This window comes from Aythya ferina (genome assembly GCF_964211825.1).
Source record: "Aythya ferina genome assembly, chromosome: 5".
NCBI lineage: Eukaryota > Metazoa > Chordata > Aves > Anseriformes > Anatidae > Aythya > Aythya ferina.
Window position 1 is genome coordinate 46,881,667 of NC_140301.1, and position 25,437 is coordinate 46,907,103.

The window sequence follows — 25,437 nt, forward strand, 5'->3', positions numbered from 1 at the left end:
GACACCTCCAACCAGACCAGGTTGCCCAAAGCCCCATCCAGCCTGGCCTTGAACACCTCCAGGGATGGGGCAGCCACAGCTCCTCTGGCCAGCCTGTGCCAGTGCCTCACCACCCTCTGAGTGAAGGATTTCTTCCTAATGCCTTAACTAAAGCTCCCCTCTTTCAGTCTTGGGAGCTGCAAAAAGAAGGGAGTGTTACCAGAAAAAGCCACTGATGTCAGATGGGGAAAAGCAGAGCTCTTCATGTGCTACTGTTGTAACAGTGCGATGATCTATGGCAGAGCCAAGTGACCTTTTGCTTTCTTTTCCACAAATTATTGCTGCCCATGTCCAACCACGACTTTAAGTAGACAGGTCGGAGCCAGCGCCAAGGGGCGATAATTGCTTTCTGATGATGGATGGTACCGCTGGGCTGTACTGCACCGCATTTTATGGCTTGCTCTCACGCCACTGCCATGCAGAGTGCTTGGGCTGCCTCCCAGATTTCGGTATCTCGACAGGAAATTCAATACCAAAATATTGTGTGCAGGCTCTGTTTTTCTTTTTCCTCTCTTTTATTCCCTGCCTCCCACCAAGAAAGAACCTTGTAAGAGCCAAAGCAGGCATAGAGAGCAAGCGCCTGGCAGCACGCCACTCTGCAAGAGCCCTGGATGATTTTTTTTCCTTCTTTTTTTTTCTCTTTAATTTGCAGAGAGATGCAAGGGTCTGGATTTCACCTTTGGGCTTCTTCCCATGGCCAGTGGGATGGGAACACACTCACAGCAGAGACCACCTGGTCTGGGTCACCGGGTGGTAGATTTGGGTGCTCCTGTGGGAAGCAAACACAACCGAGTTGAAGTTAGCAGGAGAAAGCACTTCCTTTTCATTCACTGGGTAATGGTGGCAAAATTATGCCTCAGCTTCTCATGTTAGAAGCCAAACACATGTTTACACCAGAAAATAAGTGTTAGGAACAAACATTTGGCCTGTTCTGACACTAGGGAATTTGGGAAGACCGTTCTGGGCATGCAGGTGATCTGAAGGAGCAGGGGTTTAACCTATGGGGTGAGGTATCGACATACAGCTCAAAACGAATACATCAGGATATTTGGGGCACACTTTAGGAATATGACAACATCAACATCCATTAGTTTGTTTTGTTGTTTCTTTGTTTTTGTCATGCCCAAACCAACAGGCATGATAGGAACAGCAAAAATTGTCTCTGAGTATTCCCTTTAGACTAGTGAGCAGAAATGTGTATTTTTCTCTCTCGATCCCTGCCGGAGTTAATCAGTAACCCGTGGCAGCGCAGATAAACTGGCCCCAGGTCAGGCAGGAAGGACACGATGTGCCACAGCCTGAGCTCGGCCACATGGGAACATCCTTCTGCCTTCTCCTGAAGCCTTATTTCTGAAGATCAGTAAGAAAAGTAGGAGCTGATTATAGTTGCTGATGAGGTGCATAGAAAGATTTCTGTGCAAGTTTTGAGGTTATAGAAATATTTGTTATTTGCGGAAATGTTCATTGTTTTACTTGTAGCTAGAGCAGGTGTTGAGGAAGGAATTCCTCCATCAGCTCCCACATAGGAAGCACTGATGCTCTGGACTTGAGATATGAGCTGCCCCTGAAATTTTGAAGGCATTTAAACCATCACATTTCCAGATAAAAGCTGCAGGGTCCCGGGCTCACTCCTGCCTGGTTCCTGGTCCTCTGTCTCCCCGTCCTTCATCTCCCTGTCCATTGTCTCCTGCTCCAGCACCTCTTGAGCCATCACCTCCTGTCTTTCAATTCCTGTCCTCCATCTCCCTGTCCATCATCTTCTTATCCATTATCCCCCTGTCCATCACCTCCCAGTCCATTGCCTCAGTATCCAATGTGTACTGGTCCACAGCCTCCAGGGCTATCATTTCCCTGTCCATTGACTCTTGCTCCATCACCCCCAGATTCATCGTCTCCTGTCCTTCATCTCCCTGTCCATCACCTCCCTGTTCACTGTCTGGGTCCAGTGTCTCCTGATCCACTGCCTCCTGGGCTATCATCTCTCATCCTTCATCTCCAGGTCCTTCATCTCCTTGTCCATCATCTCCTGCTTGATCACCCCTGGAGCCATCACCTCCTGTATTTCACCTCCTCTCCTTCATCTCCCCATCCATCACCTCCCCATCCATCACGTCCTGTCCTTCACCTCCTCTCCTTCATCTCCCCATCCATTATCTCCCCATCCACCACCTCCCTGTCCTTAATCTCCCTACCCATTACCTTCCTCTCCATCACCCATCTCCTTCTACCTCCTCGTCCTTTTTTTTTTGGGGGGTGGGGGACGGAGAGCAAACCCAGGACCCTTGCGGAACCCTTGTGGTTTCTTGAACCACCCGGGCCACCTCGGGAGCCCCCCGGGGGGCTCCCCTTCGGGGAGGGATCTGCGCGGCGGCCGCGTCCTTCCCCGCGGGCGGAGCGGGGGCGGCGGCGGGGCGGGACGGGAGCGGGACGGGAGCGGCCGCCCCCGGCCACAGCCCCCGGGGGTGGCGACGGCAGCGGTGGGGTCGGGAGCATGCCGTACCTGCTGGTCAGCACGCAGATCCGCATGGTGAGTCCGCCCCGCCGCTGCCCAGCACCCCCGGGGGCTGCGGGGCTCGAGGGGAGCGCCTGGGGAGAGGGGAGACAGAGAGGGGGGCGATGGAGACGGAGGAGATGGAGATGGGGTGATGGATATAGGGGTGATGGAGATGGGGGTGGTGGAAATGGGGGGGAGATGGAAATGGGGGGATCCTCGCGAGCATGGCGCTGCTGCCCACAGCATCGCCCTGCACCTGCTACTGGGGGGCTTACCCCAAGGTGCTGGGGTTGCTGTTGGGTGAACAGGGCTGTGGGCAGCCACCCTCGCTCTCCTCCCTTCGTCCTGAGCCTTTGCCTGGGGGAGGTGGGGAGCAGGAGAGCACCCAGGTGCCCCTCCTGCTGTTCTGCTCCCCTCAAACAGTGAGCAAGATCGCTTGGGAAACTTGTTGCAGGAGCCTGTGAAAAGTCAAAGAAAGTAATCCATGTGTGCTCACCTCACCATAGGTTTTTTCTCTTCCCCAAAAAGCCCCGCTGGCTGTGCCACAGTGGAAAACTCGGCCACAGCCAAAGGGCAGGGCATTACTGGCACCAGGGTGGCTGCACAGCACCCAAAGCCACTGCAGGGACTGCAGCTGAGACCCCTTGTTCCCCTAAAAAGGCACAGAGGAAACCTTGCTTCCTAGTGATTGCTGCCCCACTGGCAGCCAGCACATCCTGCCAGGCCCGCAGGAGCAGGCAGATGTCTAGAGGGTTCATTTTTTGTTTTCCCAAGAGGAACAATATCAAACACTGTCTGAAGGCCAAAGTGCGATGTCGCGGTTTTGCAACGGGAAGGGTGCGATGGGGAAAGGAGCAAACCAACAAGCTGGCAGGAGTCTGGTGAGAGATGCAGTCTGTCCGAGGAGTTCTTGTTGCACCAAAACATCTCTGTCTGCAACAATATTTGGTGTCACACCACGCACACGTTTTGTAGCGTTTCAGGGAAACGTACGCACCAGGGTGGACTGAAATACCTACAGGTTAACGCACTTTGCCCTGCAGACTTTGGAAACTCTGCTCTTTAGCAGCGCAAAGCAAACATTCACAGCCTGAAACCTGGCATCCAGCCACGGCTAGAAAGGGTTTGTGCTGGCAGAGCAGGGCGGGGATGGATGTTGCTGTCTTTTGCTGGCAGCAGCTGGGGTGGTGACAGGGACAGGTTGCTCGTTCCCCTGTGGCACACCTCCCATGGGATGAAGGCAGCCAGGATCAGATGCACAGGGACCAGAGGCTCTTCCTCCTCCTTGGTTTGTGTCTCCTCCATCTCTCCGTGCAGCTGAGCGTACTTGCATGTTTGCACAGTGCACGGGGATGTTTGGTTAGCAGTGCTGTGTGAGCACTCTGTAATTGGGGTCTGAGAGAGGCTCACAGTTAATGTGCTGTTTGCTGGTTTGTAGATGGGTGCTGCCAGGGTTTTACCCTCTCTGCTCTTCAGCCTCCTCAGACCACATCCACCTGAGCTTTCCACACCAAATACCAATTCCCTACTGTTGCTGCTGTCAGGGTGCCTGGCTGTTTCATTGCCTACAGCCCCTGTCCTGAGCCAGGGCTGAGCTTCCTCCAAGGGGTGATGGAGAGGGGTCAGAAAGGAGCTGGGTGATGCTTAACTTGCTTTGGGTGCTACTCAGGGTTCAGCAGCCCCCTGCACGTTACAAATTACCGCTGATTAATGTAGGTTGATGATGGCAGTGCCAGCAGGTGGGGACATTCTTCCGAAAGTTTTCACTTGCAAACTTTTGCGTGTTGTGTTAAAAAAGAGAGTTAACAGGAGTACTAGCTCCACCTATTAGAATCAATTAAAAACCCTAAGTTTTTTTGTTGTTGTTGAAGGCTGTGGTCTTTGTTTTTTCTGGCTTTGGTGTTGTGGGCTGGCTGGGTGCTCCCCATCAGTGCGGGGACTGTCCAGAGGCAGGCAGTTATTCTGGAGGTCACGCTGGAGTTATACTTCTCCACTACAGCCTGTTACTTGGTTCTGGAAATTGTCCAGACCAGGAGTATCTCACAAAATAACACCTCTGGAGCACTGAGTGACAACGTCCCTGTCCCCTTCATGTGACATGTGTGAAAGCCACCTGGTGGCTTTGATGGGGCGATGACTCACGGCTGCAGCCCGCTGCTCCAACAGAGCGTGACTGCCCTGCCTCATCCCATGGGTGCTTCTCTGCCCGAACCACCCCACAGCACCTCCTTGTCCCCATCTTCTCACCCTTCCTTAATGCAGAGCAGTTCCAAAGCCACCCTCTGCCAGGACAGGCAGAGAGCCTCTAACTGGCCTGGGGACTCATTTCAAAACAGATTTGCTGGTTTTGTGTGATGAGGCCACGAGTCCCACCCCACTGCCGCCCTACAGACTTCCCAGAGCTGGATCCCAGGGAGCAGAGGCACCGTGAGCTCAGCCAGCAGGTGGCTCTCCAGGAGCAAAGCCACTAAGGTCCCCTCCTGGGACATGTGGGTGGCTCTGTCCTGAGCTGAGACACCTTGCCTCTGCTCCTGCAGGCAAAGGAACCCACATCAGTGCTTTTAAGGGTGGCACTGGAAACCTCGTTTTCCTGAGGACACAATTCCCTTCCTGGTACCACTCACCGTCCCGAGGAGCGGGGAGGGTTGACCACGCGGCTGCACATCGCTCACCGGCTCTGCTGCCTTTCCCTGCAGGAGGTTGGCCCCACCATGGTGGGAGACGAGCATTCGGATCCCAGCCTGATGCGCTACCTGGGGGCCACCAAGAGGAACATGCTGGGGAACCACTTGTAAGTGCATTTCCGTGATGTTTCAGGCTCTCTCCTCTCCAGATTTACCCAAGGGCATCGCTCCTCGTATTCACTACAGCACCTTCCAGTTGCACACCCACTTTTAATCCCAGCACTAATTCGATGCTGGAGGGGCACACACGTGTCCTTGGCCCTGCCTCTTAGTGCTCACCCAAGGAAACGCTTCCTGATACATCAGGAGGTGATACTTTTTTTTTTTTCTCCTCACTGTGACCCCATTTTAGCTCCTGACCCACCTTCTCCCCATCCTTACATGCTTGGGATGCTTCTGGTTGCTACCTGACGCATGTCCTGGCTGAAATAAAACAGGCACAGTGAGCACTTTAATCTTTCTGCATAACTATCTGCCTTTATCCCATCCCTAGCTCTCAAAGACAAACCTCCTCTGTCTTGTTACCATTTCCAGCCCCAACATGCTCAGGAGCAAATCGAGTCCATCCTCACTCCTGCACAGCCTTGCGCTGGCCTGTTTTGGTGTCAAATGACCCCAGATGCTCATCCACAGCCTGTCCTGCCCACTCCCCACCCTAGCTTGAGTTTTCTCCCCGTTATTGAGCACCTGAGCCAGCCCCTCGTGACAGCTCCAGATGCCTTTCCTTGGGCAGCTGAGCCCCAGGGTTAGAGCTGCTCCATGTCCCCAGCCTGTGCGTTCCTAAGCCATACATATCTGACACTTCCCTGCATCCCCACGTCTCTCTCTGCCCACACCAAGTTTGACAACAGCTTTCAGCAGGGTGCAACTTGGAAATACTGCCATCCCGTTTCTTACATCTTGGCCCACTTCCCTCCCCCCCCCCATTTGGTATCTCAACTTCTTGTTTTTCTCCAAGACTAAGCAAAACAACCCCCGTCCCAAATGCAAATTAAAACAGAGGGGAACAGTCAGATTTCTGCTCAAGCTTGCCCACTCGCGCCACAGCACAGAGGAGGAGTAGGAGGAAAACCAGGCGTGAAGCAGAAGGGGCTTCTTGGTCCCAGAATGTTCTCAGACTGCCGCCGGCGGGGCTGGGAAGACCCACCTCTTCAGCACCAGGCTGGCAAGCATCGAGGTCCAGCTCCTCCACTGCTGCAGCACCAAAAACCTAAAAGATTAAAGAGAAGGAAAAAAGAATAAAATAAAAATCAAAGGCTGTCTGGCGAAGAGAAACCCTCTCAAATGCAAACTCGGGCCACCTGCCTCTGCAGGAGGGCTGATCCTGACCTCTCCAATCGCTCCTTTCCATCGCTTGCAGCTCTGGGGTGGGTTTGCAGGGCTGAGCCGTCTCCGTGCTGCTATTCCCAACCCTGTGGGTGGCGAGAAGATTGGCAGTAGTGTCAGCTTCATGCTGTTGCCTGTGAAGCCGAGCCCAGAAGCAGGCAGGGAGTTATGCAATAGGAGAAAGGAGACCCGAGGGGAAAAACAGAAGAGGCTTCAAGGAGGACAAAGCGTTCCTGAGATGGAGGCGACTCTAAGATTTGGGTAAGGGAACAGCAAAGAAAGGCAAAATGCCCCCCACACTGCCTGCCCCAAAAGCCAGGGAGGAGATGCAGAGTTGGAAGGAACAGGAGTGCCAGACTTTGCTTCTTTTGGGGAATTTTTTATTGCATCTCCTCTGCTGCAGCCTCGGTCTGTGGCCCGGTAGGTATTTTGGGCTCTTTCTTGCCCCACCTGCTTCTTGTCACAGCTTGTGTCACACCCAGGGTCACCCCACTGCTTCTCTGCAGCACACCTTCCCCGCGTGCGCTTGAGCAACAGGGGGTGGAGAAAACAACCCGGCAGGAATGTGGCTGCTGACACCCCGAGAGGCGCAGCGACATGCCAGCGGGGTGAGCCCCATCCACCCTTCTGCCAAAAAAACAATAAACGGCCAGGAAGGAAAGAAAGCACCGCAGCCAAGCAGGATTCTCCCTCTGCCTGGCTGCAGGGCTGCACTAGCAGTAAGCCTGGCGGTAGGATGCCACAAATCCTGCCCTTTCCATAGCACTGAGTCCCAAAACCTTAAACATGACCTAAGGAGCTCAGAGGGAGCCTGAAAGAAAAGCTCTAAGCAGCACAGACCAGCTGGAGCACTGTAATACACAGATGTAGTGCTTAATTGTCTCTAATAAAGGGGAGCACGGATCCTGTTATGCAGTTCTGCACCAGCTCCTGCAAATGGCACATTGTTAAGCTGCATCAGCTTCCAGCACACATTGTCAGTCCCTTATCTGATGTGCAGGGGCAAAACCCCACAAGAATCTGGGTCAGGGAAGAGCCAGGCTCTGCCCAAGCCTGTGTGGGGTCAAGAAACCAAAAGCTGACCTTTGGCTGCTGCAGAACAGGGGCTTCTTGGGCAACCTGCATGCCCAGGTGGACGTGCATGTGTGGATGATCAGTCGGCAATGTCCTCCTGTAATTATAAGTGCCTCCTGTAATTATAAGGGTTCTTAATCAGTACTGCTGGGCCTGAAATGAAAGCTGACGCCTGCTTGTCAGATTGTGGGAGCTGAGGTCCAAGGCAGCCACTAGAGCCCTAACGTACCTGTTTCCCAGGGGCACAGTCAAAACCCATCCCCAAGGAAGCTAAAAGGACTGCTGTGCGTATCACCAGGAGATTGCTCCATCACTACTTTCTATTTAAAAGTCATTCCAAAACAGGCTAGAAATCCCCACGTTTGGAGGATACTCCTGCTCCAGCTCAATCCCATCCCCACGCACCACTCACTCGTCTAGTTTTGGCACATCTGGGAGGCAAGGCAGCTAGGGTCATGTACTTACAACGTGCAAGTGCAGAAGTCCTCTCCCATCTGAGGCAACTTCTCTGTTCCCTGCTGGCTCTCAGCTGGGAGGAAAGGCTTTACAAATGTTCCCAGCCACTCCATCCTGATTCAGACGGAGAGGGTGGTGTGCTCGATACACGTTGTGTGTGATCTTTTGTTTCATTCAACTCAGAGTTGTGTTTAAGGCCCTAGGCAACTCAGCTTGTCTTCTGCTTTTAGCTCAGCCAGTCAGTTTTTTAGGCTCCTACAAATAGCAAACAATCCCTGCCTCAGCTCCATCTGCATAATGGCAATAATATTTACCAACTTGAACATGTGAATCCGAAGGGTATGTAGCAAGCCTCTTAGAGAAAGCATCAAGTTCAAAGACACTTATAATAATACATAGTATCTTTACACCACATCTATAATTACAGCAAAGTATAGTCTGTCTTGAGAAACTGAAAAAAACTTTCACATCTTAGTGTCATTTTAGGCTTTAAAAAGTATTCACCACTATTAATGTTTTGCAACCTTAGAAACTTTGCAAATGCTTTTTGGTCTTTTTTATTGTTACTGGTATGAAAGTCAGGACAGGCTTTGTTACGATGCCCAAGCAAGATCACCAAAGATCCCATAGCCCATCATTATCAGCTTATCTGGCACAGTGAGTCATCTAAGAAATGAACAATTATGAAGCTCATCCCATCTGCTTGAATAAATACTGCAGCCCAAATGGCTGCGTTAGAGGAACGGAAAGGCTGCCGAAGCTAGTGCTGAAGGATACATTTGCCGTTTTGGCTCTGCTGCTTCCCAAGCTCATTCAGCACGTTGTGTGTCCATATTGTGCTGTTCTTCCTCTCCACAACCACCACCTAATTTCCTTGATGGTGAGAGCATTCTCACAGCCCTCAGGTCTTCTGCTGAGCCTGAAGGACCAGGTGGAGGCAAGGGTAGTTCCTGTTCCAAGCGCACAGGGCTGGCAGAAACTGTAAAGGAGCAAAAGCAAGGCAAAGATCCCAAGTATCGGTTCTCAGACATCCACAGGCATAAAACCACTGTGAATTGCCAGGGTAGAGGATCTTGTGCTCCACCTTATTTGGCAGCTGTGTTGAGCACAGAGCACTTCTATTTTTCCAAATGCCTAACGCCTTGCTAAAGGCAGCATATTAGTCTCCCAACCCCCAAATTTCAAGCACAGGCTCTCAAAAGCCCCTGACTCACAGACATGCTTTGACATACATAGAATATTGGCCTCCCATTCCTTTGAAACACCTGAATCAGTCTGTAAAAAGCTTCCAGAACAGCCCAGCCGTGTAAACAGAGGCCCAGCTGCCAGCAACAGCAAACAGGGGCTGGTAAGAAGGAGGTATTGTGCCCAGCAAGTTGTTAGTTCGGTCTGCTACTTGCAGGAACGTGGGAACAGCTACTCTCATAGCGAAGAAAAAGCCCTAGCTGGTTGTGCTGTTACAACACTGTTTGAAGCTGCTGTCCTACATTTTTTCCTGCTTTGCAGAGACTACCCTATTTTTCCATGGATTCTGAGCTATGCATACTTGCAAACTCCCACCGCTGCAGTTTCAGCCCAGTTAACCATCAACCATCATAGCTTTGTACAGCTGATCCCCAAACCACACTTCAATTTAAAGCTGAATTCCATTCCGGGCAGGCTTTTTCCTTGGTTTAGAAGCTGTGGGTTTTGTCTTTCCCCATCTGGTTAACCAAGATGTTGCAAGACACAGGCAGTATGCCAGCTGCGGTCACTGCAGTGTTTTATACCAGTTTATTAGCAATGCAGACTCAGTGCCACAAGGAAATTCTTTTCTCTTCCTTCTCCACCTCATATTTCTCCTTTTTCCTGCTTGCAGCTGGGAGTACTACGTGGATGATGCACCACGGATAGTCCTGAACAAGCTGGAGAGGTATGGTTACCGCGTGGTCAGCATGACAGGCGTGGGCCAGACGTTGGTGTGGTGCCTCCACAAAGAATAGCGAGGAGACTTCTGCACTCCATCTGGGGAAGGACCCTGCTGGCGATCACCTCACACAGGACTTAAAGCAAGCTTTTCTCCTTGAGTTATTTGTTTCTGTTCCAGATGCTCAGGTGTGGGGGGAGGAGTGTTGTAGGGGCAAGTCTTCACCTAATGGAAACTCACCATCCCTGCCATTTCATAAGGCCTGGGGGGAGGAAGCTATCCCAGCCCAGACTATATCAGGCACGCACAACAGATGGCTTTAACTCCACATTCATCCAAATGGCAGTCTGGCAAATACCATCCTTTTACATTTTAATAATCTATTTAGCATGCATTGGAAGGAGCTCAAATAACAGACTTGCCTGTCTGTTCCTCAGGGCTGTCCTGGGGGTACATGCTAAATGGGAGCTCAGAATATGCCTCCTCCCAGACCTAGGGGGGCAGGGATGGGAGGTCAAGCACGGATGGCATACTGCCTCATCCCCAAAACGAAAGCAGGAACTGCTAACCTCACACCATGCTCTTTGAGAACCCCTCCACTCAGCAGCAAGGCCAATTTCCATCCCATACTGGATCATGGTTATCAGCATCAGACTTTCAGTCCAAAGAGTGCCATTCAAGCATAACATGGTGATTCCTGAAATACCTTAGATCAGCACAGAAAGGTTTTGTGAACATTTCAGGTATCGGCTCTGTAAACATAGCAGTTGCAGTGCTGGATTGTCTGGGAGTGGGCATCAATTCTGCTGTAAAGGTAACCCCAATAAAATATTTCTCTGAAGAGACCTACATTTTTGTGTGGTTTGTTCTGAGGTGCCCAAAGCCTGCTGGATTCACAGCTCCCAGCCAAGCTTTCAGGAATTACAGAGCTCCAGGTTTTGAAAGGTTTGGTGTTTGTTCAGATAACACCTCTCAAAATCCTGTCCTCTGACTGAGCAGCTACTCTGAGTACGCAGACTGACAGGGTAACACTTACTCTGAAGCTTATGCAGCCATCTTTCCCTGTTCTCTGGAAAGCACTGCAGTCACGTGCAGTCTGTATTCCTACAACAGTTTTAAAAAAGGATGTTTATTGGCTTAATTTAAGAAACAGCTTTGGAAACGGAATGATGGGGTGGGGAGAATCCATACTCTCTCCTGCTAGGTGTGAGACTCTTCCTCATCTTCCCGCTTGAGCTGTTCAATCAGCTGCTGCCTCTCTGCAGCTTGGCGCATCCGCATCATCACCAGGCTCTCGTAATCCCGCTCTGAGACCACAGATGCCTGAAAGCAGAAAACAAATGCAACCTGTAAAGGACAGCACATATCGCAAAGCTCCCACAGGTCCCCCCTCCAAAAGCCACACTGAGAACACCCCCATTTGAGTCAGGCAGACCATTCATAGCAGTATGACACCAGGGAAATCAGGTAAGGTGTGAAAGCTGCCTGGGCTACAGAACATGGTTGGCTTCATAGCAAACAGTGCTACTGACCCTTGATAGTGTCAGTGGAAAGACAAAGGATAGGACAGGCAGGGTGCTTGAAATACCCTCTTGATCCCCAACTCCCCTCACCAGCTCACAGAGGTTGGATGGGGAAACACAGCTGGTTATTTTGGATGACAAGCTTGCTCTGCAAGTCCAGCACACACTTCATCCGTTACAAAGGCTAATGCCATAAAATCAAACCCTTGTGGTTTAGGCACGAAAGCAGCTGCACAGAAAAAAAAACAACAGGTACGTTCCCAAACTTGGCGCAAGAATTTCAGTTCTCGAAAAGCTCTTGGAGCCTTTCTGCTGTGTGTGGTAGCAACTGTCACGTCAGCTAAGTGGTGACTGCAGACTACCTAATAAATGTAGGCAGCAAATGACAGCTGCTATCTCCGAGCAAAGTGGCGGTTTTGGCACTCTGCTTTCAAAAGCCTTTTTGCGTTAGTAGGTGGCCTTACTGATTTCAGATGTATTCAACGCGCCGCAATGCTTGGAAACATTCATCTCATTCGTTTGACAGTTCAGGCAGAAATAAAAGCATCTTGACAAAAGGTGAACAAAAAATCACACTAATTTTTCTAGGAACTAGATTTAGTGGTGATTTAAGGACATCCTGAACAGAAAATAGAAAGGCTGAAGACAATCAAAAAACAAAAGCTTCTGCAGGAAAACAGTGCAAGGGTAAATTTGCTACCATGTACCAGCAAAGTGGTTCCTCCAGCTGCAGGGTGCCTAGCTGTGAGGACAAAATAGAAGCCCACAATAGATGAAAAAATGGGGGAATTAAGAGACTGGTATGCTGTAATTGGTGTCTTTGGAACTGCATGAATGAAATAACCTTTTGGTACTGCGCAGCACAGATTTCCATAGTGTTTGAGAAAGCACCAGATTGTATCAGACCTCAGTGGCAGAACTAGGTTTCTTCAAAGCTTCTGTCCACTAACCACAGATATTTACTGACATCTGCTTGGCTGAATGAAATAGCCTACATGAGACTCATGCAAATGAGTCACCCATACAAACCTGAATCACTACCTCACACTCTGGATTTACATTTAAAACAGAGAAGAGATTATTTCCGGCCTCATTTGGGAGCCCTGCTGATACAACAAGCCATCAGAAGTGACAGTAGGGAGAGCACAAAGGGAAGAAGCAGTCTGATTCAAGATGGGCTACAAGTTGACGTTCACACTGACTGTTCTCAAGCAATCTGGGTGCCTCTGAGGGAGCTTGCTTTCTCCTCAGGCAGAGTGTGGGCTGATGCTTTGCCACTTTACACACCTACTTCCTGCAATCCTGACAATTACCAATAGTGTAAAACCCAGTTTCTGACGTGGCTGACTCAGCAAGGGCTTGGCTCAAAACAAATACATACGCACAGGGAACTGCAGCCGGGGAAGCAGTGACAAGAGGCACATGAAGAGAAGGCGGCGTGGATTTTTACCGCTCTGGGTCCAACCTGGCTGAATCATCCCTGGACTTGCTTCTTCCACCATCCCAGCGTATTGGTGAGAGTGGTGGTCACCGTTCTCCAAGAACTTCAGCAGTCTCTCTCCTCTGCCTGTTGGACTCAGGTGCCGCTCCGACACAGCGTAAGTCTATTTTGCATTCAATTTTCCTAACACTTATCTTTTACAGCTTCATTTTGCTGCTTTTTAAATTTCCATTCCACTATTTCTTTGGTTTTCTTCAGTGTGACTGAGTCACCAGATCCCTTCCTAACCACCCACTGAGATTTTTATACCGTGCCCTTCACCATGAAGGTGGCTGGTTACCATGGTACCAGAGTGCCCTTCTGTTCTAGATGCTAGATTAAATCTGTTCTCATGGTGACTGTGCCTTTGCTATTCTTCACCAGCTTGTTTCTGCAGCACAGATTTAATAAGCTCAGACATCGCCATTCCTTCTCCACTGAAGGAGGCTCCCTAACATGTAAGACGGGGCAACTGCTCCTGAACACAGGGATGTAGCGTGTGAAGTTTGCATTTCCTGCAATACGAGCTTCTCTGTTTTCCTTCCAGCTACAGGAACAGGGAAGGAAGAAGTTGTTCCTGTTGCGTGGCTTGCTGCTGAGCCTGCGACTGAAGTTCAACACCTGACTGTGAAGAGTCAGCATTTTCCTTCTTCTCTTTGCCTTTCATCAGCATGGATACTTGGCGGAGAGGATCCATTAAGTCCACAACGTTCTTCAGACGTTTCTCACTCAGGAGACACAAAAAGCTGGGCAACCAAGTCATTATCTTGAATCAGAACAGCCACACACTGGACAGTGATGGACAGTGCCAGAAGAGGGAATGCTTGAGGGAACTGAAGGACAAGTCTGATTACCTGTCATGTCAGAGTGAGCAAAACCTAGCCAAGGCACAAGCACCTCCTAAGCCTCCCCGGCTGTACCTGGACAGTTCTAGCTGCCCGAACATCATTGATCATACAGATTCTCACTCTGATGTCTCCTTTTCTGGTGCTGCTCATCAATACCACAAAGCCACTCAAACTCAGTTCCACAAGGAGCAGGCTACAGACTGCGGGACCTCAGAGACTGGTTCCCAGAATGGCACCACTCTTTCTGATCTGTCTGATCCTTTCCTGTCCTTCAAAGTGGATTTGGGGCTATCGCTTCTTGAGGATGTTCTGCAGACCCTCAGGAAACAGAATCCAAGAGATTACGCCATTTGAAGGTATTTATCATTTAACATATCACATATACCTACTGCTGGTGCCAGTTTCTCTAGTCCTAACAGGAGGAAGGATACTGCATCACCCCTGTTGTGTGTGGTCTGTTTTGTTGTTGTTGCCTTACCCATCACAGACTGTTCTTGTCCTTGCCAAGAAGTCCTCTGGAAGGGAGCAGACAGGTTCCGTGCCTAGATGAGAGCACTGTCTGCTGGAACCTTGTGGGCAAGTTTCCATTCTCCACGCTGGGAATTTCCCACTCTTGACTGTGCATCTCCAACTCACAGAAGAATGGCATTGTTTAGCAAAAGACTTGCTATTTGGGGGATGTGGCTGTGACACTGCAGAGCACGGACAGAAAGGGGTATGGCATACACCACTTGTGGATAAGCAGGCAGCTTTTAAGGGGACAGGAGCAATTGTTTTCTCAAAACCTATGGCAATGGTCAAGAGACAGAAACTGATGTTTCTTCTCCCACCACATTTGGATGTGAAGAATCAAAGCTGTTCCTCTTTTTTTTTTTTTTTTTTTTTAAATGTGAGTTTTTCCCCTAACTCAAGTGCAGTTGGCACTCCCAGCCTGGAAACAGGTAAGCATCTATATAGGCTCATAACGCAGCAAGAGCCGTTCATTTAGTCTACTAGCAGAAGAAATTTCTCTAGATACTGCTGCTTGAAGCATGCATTGATCTATCAGCTGTACAGACATGGAAGAATAAATGCATCTGTAATTGGAAATGTCTTGTTGCCTCATTTCATTGGTAGCAAGCCAAACCAACAAAGACCAGGCATCAAGAGCACAGGTCCCTTATCCATAGGGACCAAGACTTATCCTCTCTGGCACTTCAGGTTTTTATGAGGGTGGGGAAAGCAGCATTGCTCTGCTTTTCTGGGCTGGGAAACGGCTAGAGCTGCTGGTATTCTGTCCTCCCCTGGAAGGGAAAATGCACACAGCTCAGGACCAAGATCTAGTGTTGAAATGAACACAGTTCTTCACCCTGCAGGCTGGAAGTGCTCTGCCTGGCTGAATACCTTTTAGGCAGGATCAGGGGTGAACTATTAAGAAGACACTAGAGAAGCTACTGGGTCACCGATGTCTTAACTTCTTTCATAGCTAGATCAGATAGCAGGTCCCTTTTAAAAAAAAAACAAAAACAAAAAAAAAACAACAACAACCAAAAAAAACCACTACAGACCTTGACAGCCATAAGCTTTGGAAGTAGGCTACAGCAAAGCGCTCAGATTGCAGAGAAGGCACAGACAGCTCAACCTACAGCCTGATAGGAATCTGGTAAAGTCAGATAACATGAATTTGCTGAAGCCTCAAAGGAGCTTAGAAAAGATGCAAGAGAATGCCAGACAGAAGGCGTTTGTCAGCACATTACTGTGGCTGAATGGATGGCCCAAAACAAATGTGGTGCACTGGTAGGGAGATACCACTAGTACAGACGCAAGGCTGACCTTCTCATGAAGAAGTGCTTCATGCTGTTGTAGAGGCAAAAGGTGCTCCTCACAGCACTGTATAGTCCTTGTATGCTTTGAGCCACTCAGAGCTGCAGCAATCAAGCAATCATTGCTCTCAAATTGCCTAGAGTAATAGCAGTTAAACCACAGCTTTCGTAATTCAAGCTTAACACTCCCATTCAGCTCCAGCAGTTCTCCGGAATCTGCTCGACAACACTCATCCCTTGCTGTGGGACTAAACAAGCCAGTAAAAACCATGGAGGCAAGTAATTTGCAGCTTGCCACCTCCTCACAACACAACCTTTCAGCAGGCAGTCTTGCTTTCCCCTAGGAACTGCTTCCAAAGCTGCCCTGGTCGAGCCTGTCTGTGGCTCTCTATTATTTGATGACTTTGGTGCACAGCTCCTGGCTGAGTACCCCACGCATAGAGCACAAGTGGATGAGTAGTGAGTGTGTTGCCATGAGAACAGTGCAGCTCTTCAGCTGTTTTTTCTGAAGCAGAGCAGGGAAGGAGCTTCATTTGCACCGAGTGGGAGCAAGCAGGGGGTGGAATCAGACAAAAATAGGAGCTACCCAGAGAGAGCAAAGAGGAAATGAGGGCAGCTTCAATCAGAATGAAATTAGTGCAGCTTGAAAATGAGAATGTAGTCTGTGATGGATGGAAAGCCAGACTGGGTATGAAAGGATAAGGAAGTAGATCGGGGCAGTGGCAACTGATACTCAAAAGACCTCATTTTGGATAGTCTAGAATTTAAGAGCTGAGAACAAAGAGGATAGGACACCTAGAAGCAATACAGCCAAGAGAAGTGATGACCAAGTTACATGTTTTGGAAACATTTTAGTGGAAGCAGCAGAGGGCCTTGAGGAAGGCATAGTGTAGGGAGTAGGAAAAGGAACCAGAGCAGCTCAGAGACCTTAGCCTAGACAGCAAGGCTACACTGCAGAGTTGCAGCTGCTTACACAATAGCAGTAGAAAGAAAAAGCATTGCAAATGAAACTCCTGGGAAAGGATACAAACCACTGGCCATAACTCCTCACCATTTTGAGAGCTAGCACAGGACTGATGAAGGTGTGCTGGACAGAAGTGAGTCACCACCTCCACGCAGCACGAACACCACCAGCTGCTGTAGCCTGCCCTGCCTTGCTGCTGGCTCCACCAGGCTAATCCTCTGCAGCAGGCAGACGCTGCAGTTGCAAACTAACAAAGCTTTGTCTTGGCTTCTTTCCACGACCAAAATTAGTCAAATGCTAAGTCTTTTACAGTTGAACCCACCGAGGCAAGAATCCATTAACAATTTTTGCACTGGTGACCCCCTCAGGTATGAATGAACTCTTCAGAGCCAGTTCTTGTCTCCACTAGTGAGGGACAGTCAGACTTGATTCTGCTTTTTCCCAAATCATCTTCTAATGCTGACCCAATTCTGGGAATTTGCTGTCTGCAGGGCTCACTGGTTCTACATCACACATGAAGATCTGCTTGGCTATTGAATTAAGATGCTCAAACTGCCTTGCCTGAGATCCCTGGGAAATGATGCTGGCTCAGCCCAGGCTGTTCAGACAGAATATACAACTCTAAACAAAACTACGATAGCAGCAAGGCATTCTGATGTGTAAATTCTGTAAATAAAATACCAGAAAAGTCAGGAGAGAATGCATTGAACAGTCTCACAAGCCACTACAATATTTAGGCCATGAACACATACAAAGCTGACAGACAGACATGTGGACTGAGGACACCTATAGCACATAAGGCAGGGGAAAAGGAGAGGGAAGGAAGTGTCACATGAAGTTTGAACTGGAACTCAAATAACCAGATCTCAGGCCCCTTCACACCTTGTCTCAGGGAAGGAATTAGTAACTAGACCAGAGAACAGGCAAAACATGAGATATACTACACTTAGCTCTACAGCACAGAATTTAGCATGCTGTAAAAGAAGCGGATATAGTTCCTACTCCAAAGAGGCAACAGGAGCAGGGGGTAACTGACAGCCAACAATTGGCTGCAGCATTGCCTGCTCAAGGAGAGATTTGGCTTCTATGTTTAAACCACTAGTTGTTGCCTTTTACGCATTTCGTGACTGAAACAACAACTTCAGATTGATCATCTGGTGGAATAAACAGGAAGCAGCTAAGAGTTAGCAAACACCTTGTACCTGAAGCATCTACCAAGCTTTAATAGCACTGGTGAAGGCAACCCAATCCAAACAATAAGGCCTCTTTACAAGGATATTCAATGTGACTACTTTCTTTTCCCTCCTGCAAACCCCAAGAACATACATGTAGGTTTGGTTTCAGCACTGAAATTCCATCCTCTTGTGATTGCAGTAACCAAATCTCTCTAAAGCTGCCTTCTAGGAGAGCTGTTTTAATGAGCTATCAGCCAGAGGTTTCCCACAACATCTACTAAATTCACAGAATGGCATTAGAGGCATCATGTTGAGGAAGAAGCATCCTTATTTTTCAGAGACACATTGTGCAAAGCTCCAGTTGCTCAAGTAGCTTGTGTCTCAGTGTGCTGCTACTCAGGCAAAAGGTCCTTTAAAAAAGCCACTGCTTCAGCATAAAAAGGATCATCAGAAAGCCAAACCTTTCACTAAGAGCTTCTTTTCCAGCTCTGCGAGGAATCAATGCATCTTAGCATAAATGCAAAGCACGCTTTTAAATTTGGGTTGCTATAGAAACAGACTAAGGTAATAGCAGCCTATGTTCTCCTTACCTGTGAAGTCCTAGGCTGACTACTGCTGTCAGAAAGGACAGTGCTGGGATTGTTCTGAGGCTGGCCTTCCAGCCACGAAATCTTTAGAGGATTATTTGTCAGGCCAACTTCATTCTTCACAGCCATCTCCTATCAATGAAAATATTCCATCACCATCTGAATTTTGGGTCACGCTCCCTCACATTTCACTAACAGTCTTAAGAGATTTTCTATCTCAGCCTGTTATCAATGCCAATGAAGATTTCACAGCTGCCCTACATGATAAGCACGCTTCAAAGCTCATACCCACATCAAGCATGGACAGAACATACCACTGCCAGTACTTCTGATAAACAGGGCACAGACTTTTTTTTTTTTTTTTTGACTGTTTGAATATATCAAGTGAAAGAACAGTGACAAGGAATAAAGAGACTCTTGTAGTGTAAATTTAAGTTGATGGAACTACTAAAACATAAGTAACTGATGCATTCTGCTTCCACAGTAACATGAATTATTATAACTCACTGTGAGTCAAGACATTTAGATTTCTTTTAAACTGCAAATGCCTGATATAACCTCTAAGACTCATTAAGCCCATCTCCACAATTGGTAATTCACCCTCAGTGAGAGCTGGTTAAATAGCTTAATGTCTGCTCTTTAAAGCAGTCTCTTCCCTCAGCTGCTTACCTGCACAGCCTGCTTGTTTATGTGCATGATCTGCTCTGGGTTTATGCCTCAAGCTTTGACACTCCCTTCATGCATCTATACCTTTAGACTCTCATTACCCTTCTCCACTGCCTTAATGACAAGGCAGCATTTCCAGGCTGTCAGACAGCAAATCCTTCCCTTCTGAAGCACCTTCTTGCCCACTTTCCACTGCACACATCTGTGGTCTCCACGAGACTTACAGCAGCCTTAACCGTAGCAAATTCCACAACTGCACTCCCAGTCTTCCTACTGGAGATCAACAAATTTAGCACATCACCATACTGTTAGGAGAGAGAGAAAAAAGAAAAGTTAATAACGAAACAAGAAGTTTACATATGAAGCAACTGCAAAGAAAGAGGGTATCTTCACAGACAGAAGGCTTGAGCTGTCACCCTTTCTGTCTTGCACAGGCTCCCATTCATCCCAACCCATCATAATTCCTGTCCCTTCAGGAAACAGTGCTGGAGAGACATGTAGCTACACACTTTGCTTCCAGTGAGCCCTAATGCAAGAAGGCTGTTCAGCTTAGTCAGAGCTGCAGGAGATACTCATATGAAGGGAAAATATAGACCACATGCTGGGGTTAATCAGATCAAAGGTTTGTCTATTCCTGCCTCCAAACTCCCCACAGAAGTTAATGCATAGTGCTTTAAGTGAAGGTAAAAGTGCACCATAACCACACAGCCTGTCTAAACCTTATAAAGGATATGAACCATTGAAGGGGAAGAGTTTGCATTTGCTCTGTTTCATTAGGAGTCCCTGCTGGGAACAAGACAGAAGTGCACCTCAGGAGCAGTTACAGATAATGGATTGTGCCGATAATCTCTGGAAATGGCATGATCAAGAGGGCTCAGCAGAGAAGAAAATGAGCTACTCTGGTTTATATGGAGCTTCCCAAAATTTACTATCCATTCTTATAGCATTGAGAGCAGGGAAAGATCACGGAATAGAGAAACAGACAGGACCTTTTGGAGAATCCGCAACAGAACATCTTTTGAGTATCCCCCTCCTGTCTCATCTTCTTTCCTGCATTTCCATTTTAGCTGGGAAACAAATGCAACAAGTTAATTTTGTCCAGCTGAACATACGTTGCCACACTGAATACAGCTCATACCACCTGCACAATAATCAAGTTTGCTATTTACAGCTACAGTCCCAGAATTGCCAAGACAATGACTTCAACATCAGCATGAAAAGGGAACAAATTATTTGTGGAACAGTGAGAAGAGCCTAACTGGAATTAAAATGAAACTTGAAGGCATATTAACAGCTATATCAGGGTAAAAAACAGAAGTTTCTCAGTGCCTAAAGCAGAGATGGCTGAAAAGTTCAGATCAGAAAGCAGAGGAGAAAAAGATAGGGGAAGAAGGGTGCTTTAAACACAACACATGCATGGGGGAGCTGTTGGCATGCATGATGTGCATTAAGTAGAGGAGATTCACCACCTCTGTACAAAGGGGCATGCCAGTTCAGCAGAGGAGTCCCTTGCGTTTTCCAAAACTCCAGAAGTTCTACCAGTTTTTACCAAAACCCATCTTTCTAGAAATGTCTTACTTTGAGTTTGGGAGTTATTCTGCCTTCTGCTCCATTTCCTTCTTGCCTGCCTACAGAGGAGAGAGAAAATAAAGATGAAAAGGACATGGTTAAAAATTCATCAGCTAAAGAGCATTAGCACAAAATTTGCCCTGAGAATGTAGTAAGCACACTTCAGGATTTCTTTTGCACTAGATCAGTTCAGCACCCCAAAAATATTACACAACTGTGTCAGTACGAGCTATAATGTAAACTGAATATCAGATGCCTGCATTTTTTCTTTCCATGATGCCCAGGCTGCCCATGATCAAGGTCAGAAAATAGCTGAGTTAAAAACACAAGTGTGAGACATGCTATATTCTGTGACATTTCTCCCTGCAAAGTGGTTGTGCTGGTAGGAACAAATGAGGAAAAATAAGGGAGGACAAAACAAAAATGCTAAAACATAGCTTAAGAATTTAATCTGGCCCTGCAACTAAATACTTAATAGTGAAATACTTCATAGCAATCTGCTCCTGTTCCAAGGACCAAAAAGTGATTTATGGTAACTAAATGCTCAACACCCTTCCCAACTTCCAATATGTGAAATTAAGAGAAGTTAGCGTGGGCTGAACAGCTTACAGACTGTCATACAGGAAACCAACCCATGGTGACGCCAAAACAGTTTCTGCATCTGGACCTCTGGTGCTATTTTTTTTTTTTTTTTTTTTATTATTCCTTAGAACAACCTTTTTCCTGTGAGAAAGCAGAAAATCTTGCACTATGTCAACAACCAGAATGCAAAAGGGGTAGGAAACAAGAAACAGCAAATTTTTCTATTGAACTGAAGCCCTAAACAGCACTCTAACATGTTTTGAAAAGCAGAACAGTATATAAAACTGCATTTTAAGCACACAGAAATACAGAATACTTAAAAAAAAAAAAAAAAAAAAAGGCAAATCACTAGAGAAATGTGTGGATGGGAGTGAGTTTCAAGAATCCCAGAGCCTCATTCCCTCCAAGGGAAACTAACCATAGCTACTAAGCAGCCCATAAGATCTAGAGGGAGAAAATCAAATTCCAGGAGGTAAAACCTCAGCAACCACAGACTATGCAAAACTTCATTCTCCCCACTGCGTCTCTTTTGGATACTAAGAATTTTCATGGGGATACATAGGTAATAACCCCAATGACATGTGGTGGGCTTATTTTTTGGCAACCTTGAATCAGTCCTTATTGTGTGTGCAACACTGACTGCTTTAATTGTGACAGATGAGTTGGACTTTAGGTTTCCTTCCAGCACACCTGTGGGGATCCACATCAGACCCTCCACATTTAATGCTTTAGAATATTTATTGAAGAGGAGCAAAAATATGCCACATAAGAAAAAAGCCTCACAGAAAAGCTCCTCTTTTGACTTATCCCTGAAAAAGGTGCTAAGTCAGATCCTATACGTGGCAATGTGACCAAGTCAGAAGGCTGCATTTGCATGCAAGCCCTGTTCCACCTGCAGAGAAGTAAGAGTCCTAGGGGCAACTTAGTTTGGCTAAGGACTCCAATCTCACCTATTCTCACCTTGGATGCGCTGCTCTCTTTCAAGCCGAATCTGTTCTCGAATGAGCCTCTGCTGCTCTTCAAGCTGACGAGAGCCTTCTTCACGCAGCCGTATTATCTGGAGCAGAGGTAAGACAGCATGGATATTTCAGTGCACAGTTCCACACTCGGCTCATGCCAGCTGAAGACTGCCAAGGACCACTTTTGTCTTATCCCCATATCCTGGGGGCAAACCTCCCCCTCGTTCCCCCATGCCAGCTCCACTGCTCATATAATTGCACCCCTCGTGATTCTAATGACACAGTCCCTGCCAGCCAATATATACCCCATTAACTGTTACTCTCTACTACACAAAAGAGTAGACAAAGAACCCCAAACCCTGGGACAGCAACATTTGCCAGACTGCTCCACATGCCTCTTTCACAGAGCCCATTAATCCAAAAGGCTGAGTGACTGCTACACAGTTTTTTCATCTCTTCATGTGGTTTGCATCATGAATGTAAAGTCTTTCAGCAGTTCTTCTCAAATGCAGTTTAAGAATTTAAAAGTGATCATTACCTCTTGTTCTAAGGTCCTTGTGATCCGGATCTCCTCCTCTTCACTGTCACGGGTCTGAGCTTCTCGTTCCCTGGCTTCAAGATCTGCAGAGAAAAAACAAAATTAAAACAGTGCAAAGCAAATTTTCACTGCTGACACTGCTGTCCGGAGGTGGAGGGAATGACCCCAAACTTTGCTTTGTCTACAACAGATTCAAAAGTAGAGACCTGATGCTCTGCTCTCTCTCCTCAGCCCAGGCACAGCCATATATCAGCAGTCCTAATGGTCATCAGAAGTCACACTTGCCATCCCTAGCTATGACTACTAGAGATTTCAGATGGCTAGTAGCCATGTTATACTGGATGTAAAAAACAGCCATCACAGATGAAGAGCAGTTTAACCATTAGTGGTGAATTCCAGCAGCAGCAGAAATGCAAGCACCCAGCTAATGAAGACTCCAAGCCCAGAGAAAATTAAGATTTATTACCAAGCTTCACTTTCTTTCTCTTCTCATCAAGTTTTTGTGTCCTTTCTGCTGCTTGCTTTTTGGCTTTTCTCACTTTGTCATATGCCGCCTGTCAGAGATCCAACAGAAGAGTGTAAGTACACATAAAGCAACATGGAAAAAAATGAAAGCTGTGAATAAAGGAGAGGTCAGATACTGAAACACTGCTGTAACAAGAAGTGAAGCATTTTCTGCTTCTTGCTAACACTTCTAAAAATGTTGGCCGTTAACACAAATATCCTGAAAATTAAGAGGCCTCAGGATTTCCAGACAGAGCCTGAAAGTATGAGGAATTCTAGGAGTAAATGCAAAGTGGAATGTAGAAAAAAATCTCACCCATCTTTAAAGGTGGGAAAAATAAATTTTTTTCAGAAGCATGCCAAAAATAGCTTTAGGGGCACTGGAAACAAATCAGATTTGGCTTAGGGCATAGTTTTATGATTAAAAAGGATTTATTTTATGTGAAGAATTTACTTGCAGGACAGATGCTTGACTTACATGAACATATCAAGAGCAAAGAGCATCATTCTTCAGTTGCAATAGCACATTAACATTCACATAGAGAGACTTAAGAAGCAGGGTAGACTGGCAGCTTTACTGACATCTGCTCAAACCACTGAATAATTTGTTAATTCCCCTTCAGAGCCTTTCTGTAGTAGGTAAAGCATGGCCCTACACAGCAGCTCAAACATCACCTGAGCATTTTCCTTGCTTGAATAATTGTTCATGAGAGCTCTGCTCTTGGTTTTAAATAAGAAAGTGGTATTTTCCCTTCATGAAAGCAAACCACTTCCTAAACGCTTTTTTCCTTTTTAAGTGTAGAAGCCAAAAACTCCTTGGATACCAAAAGCACCATTGCCCCTTGGGTCAAACATTACAATCTTTGCCAATATTTGAAAAGAGAAGAGCTATTTCATGCTTTTAAATCTTACGATCTATAAATTTAATATACATTCTCTCAAGTAGATGGATATCCAGATGGATAGGGTTACTTGCTCATACTGGTCTGCTTTCATTTTGTTTTTATTCTTTCCTTTCACATATTTGGATTACTTTCAGGCCTTGAGCAGTAGGCACCCAAACACTTCCTTGCAGCAAGAACAGAGTCCAAGCTACATCTGGCAGTCTGCAAAGCTTGTGCGGCAGAAGAAGAAAGATGACTATGAGCTTTTCACTTTACAAGTCTCTCATGCCCCATTGAAAGAAGTGTTTTGAGTCCTAAGTGATAACAAATCTAGATACTATTTATGTCAGACCTTGATTTCCAGCAAACTGCAAATACACTGTTGTCACACAAATTTAAAGCACTCCTGAAAGTGGTGGTTACTTTTTAAAAGACAAATATATCCCAGTTGAGCACATTATTAAAACAGTGTCTCACATGTGCCACAAAACAAAGCTACTCCCAGCACATCAGATCAGGAAAAAAACATTTGTTGAAGTCCTTACCTGGTGCCTACTATTTGGTATCACAGACAACAACAGGGTACAGACAAGACTTGCATTCATGAAAGCTCAGTTGGAGAAGAGAGCACAGAGCAAGGCAGACAGGATGAGATTTTCCACTACTTCTCCAGCATGCACACACAGAATAACACCACACAATCCCACCATTATGGAGGGAGAGGCATCCTTACCCTTGCTGCTGCATCTGTTAGCACAGCTAACGCCTGAGACAGTTGGTGGAAGACTTCCGCTGGGAATTAGAAGAAAAAAGGGTAAGATGCAGAAAACCATGGCAGTGGCTTGGAGATGAACCAAAAAAGACAATCCCTTATGGAAGAGACCTGCAGAACATCAGAAAAAAAAAATCTTTCCAAAGCATTTTGTAAGCCAACCTATAACTAGAATCTGGTTATCTGGTTATTAAACCTGTGCAAAGTAAGAAACAAAAACTGCAACCACTTCTTTTTAAGAGAAGCCTTGCAAACATGAATTCAATAGAACCCATCTACAGACACAATTCTTCAATTTGCAGCCAGACTGAACATTACAAACAAATTGTCTCAAAAGTAGCTTTTCAGCCCGAGATCCAAACTCTCCATTTTACAGCAATATTGTTGACCGTCTTCCTGGAGGAATACACACATAAGCTGGGGGTCTCCCCACACACTTAAACGACCTTCCAACCTTCTGCATACATCAAAGCCTCCAGCTCTATTCTCATCACCACTGAAAATATTTTTTTCCTGGTGGCAAACCCTACACTACAGTTTTAAAACTTCAGTCTATAAGACTGTAGCCTATCAATTTGGAAAACACAAGACACTGAACAATGTTT

General features: G+C 47.0%; 4 protein-coding genes across 9 annotated transcripts in view; 2 read left to right on the forward strand and 2 right to left on the reverse strand.

The window, feature by feature from the left end:
* On the reverse strand, positions 1–8,219 carry LOC311437172 (uncharacterized protein). 2 transcript variants are annotated; one of them, XM_084520096.1, is made up of 5 exons: positions 8,083–8,219; positions 7,624–7,714; positions 6,523–6,729; positions 6,365–6,427; positions 1–808 (listed from the first exon to the last, which is right to left on the reverse strand). In XM_084520096.1, the coding sequence occupies exons 1-5, from the start codon at positions 8,184–8,186 to the stop codon at positions 713–715; spliced, it is 561 nt and encodes a 186-aa protein (XP_084376222.1). In that variant the 5' UTR covers positions 8,187–8,219; the 3' UTR covers positions 1–712. The 2 variants fall into 2 exon arrangements, with proteins under 2 accessions (XP_084376222.1, XP_084376221.1); XM_084520095.1 differs by lacking the exon at positions 1–808 and having other exon boundaries at positions 5,334–6,427; positions 6,547–6,729.
* On the forward strand, positions 2,450–10,828 carry GCHFR (GTP cyclohydrolase I feedback regulator). The gene is made up of 3 exons (XM_084520098.1): positions 2,450–2,566; positions 5,230–5,324; positions 9,932–10,828. Exons 1-3 carry the CDS (start codon positions 2,531–2,533, stop codon positions 10,053–10,055), a joined length of 255 nt encoding a protein of 84 aa, XP_084376224.1. The 5' UTR covers positions 2,450–2,530; the 3' UTR covers positions 10,056–10,828.
* DNAJC17 (DnaJ heat shock protein family (Hsp40) member C17) overlaps positions 6,723–25,437 on the reverse strand; it is a 21,357-nt gene continuing 2,642 nt past the window's right edge. Inside the window, exons 3-13 of one of the 5 annotated variants that reach the window (XR_014693337.1) lie at positions 24,794–24,852; positions 23,139–23,226; positions 22,673–22,755; positions 22,136–22,232; positions 20,603–20,652; positions 20,014–20,091; positions 19,249–19,329; positions 18,362–18,490; positions 11,171–11,302; positions 11,016–11,083; positions 6,723–9,052 (exon numbers count right to left, since the gene is read on the reverse strand). Coding sequence is in view for 2 of the 5 variants with exons in the window: in XM_084520094.1 (XP_084376220.1) it covers positions 11,180–11,302; positions 18,362–18,490; positions 19,249–19,329; positions 20,014–20,091; positions 20,603–20,652; positions 22,136–22,232; positions 22,673–22,755; positions 23,139–23,226; positions 24,794–24,852 (788 nt within the window). In the remaining 3 variants the exon portion in view is untranslated. Of the gene's footprint in view, positions 9,053–10,842; positions 11,303–14,740; positions 15,114–15,213; positions 15,316–18,361; positions 18,491–19,248; positions 19,330–20,013; positions 20,092–20,602; positions 20,653–22,135; positions 22,233–22,672; positions 22,756–23,138; positions 23,227–24,793; positions 24,853–25,437 lie in introns of those variants that run through there. The other 4 variants (XM_084520094.1, XR_014693338.1, XR_014693339.1 and 1 more) reach the window with 4 other exon arrangements.
* Positions 12,961–14,978, forward strand: LOC311437173 (uncharacterized protein C15orf62, mitochondrial). Its single transcript, XM_084520097.1, has 2 exons — positions 12,961–13,100; positions 13,530–14,978. The coding sequence occupies exon 2, from the start codon at positions 13,654–13,656 to the stop codon at positions 14,182–14,184; it is 531 nt and encodes a 176-aa protein (XP_084376223.1). The 5' UTR covers positions 12,961–13,100; positions 13,530–13,653; the 3' UTR covers positions 14,185–14,978.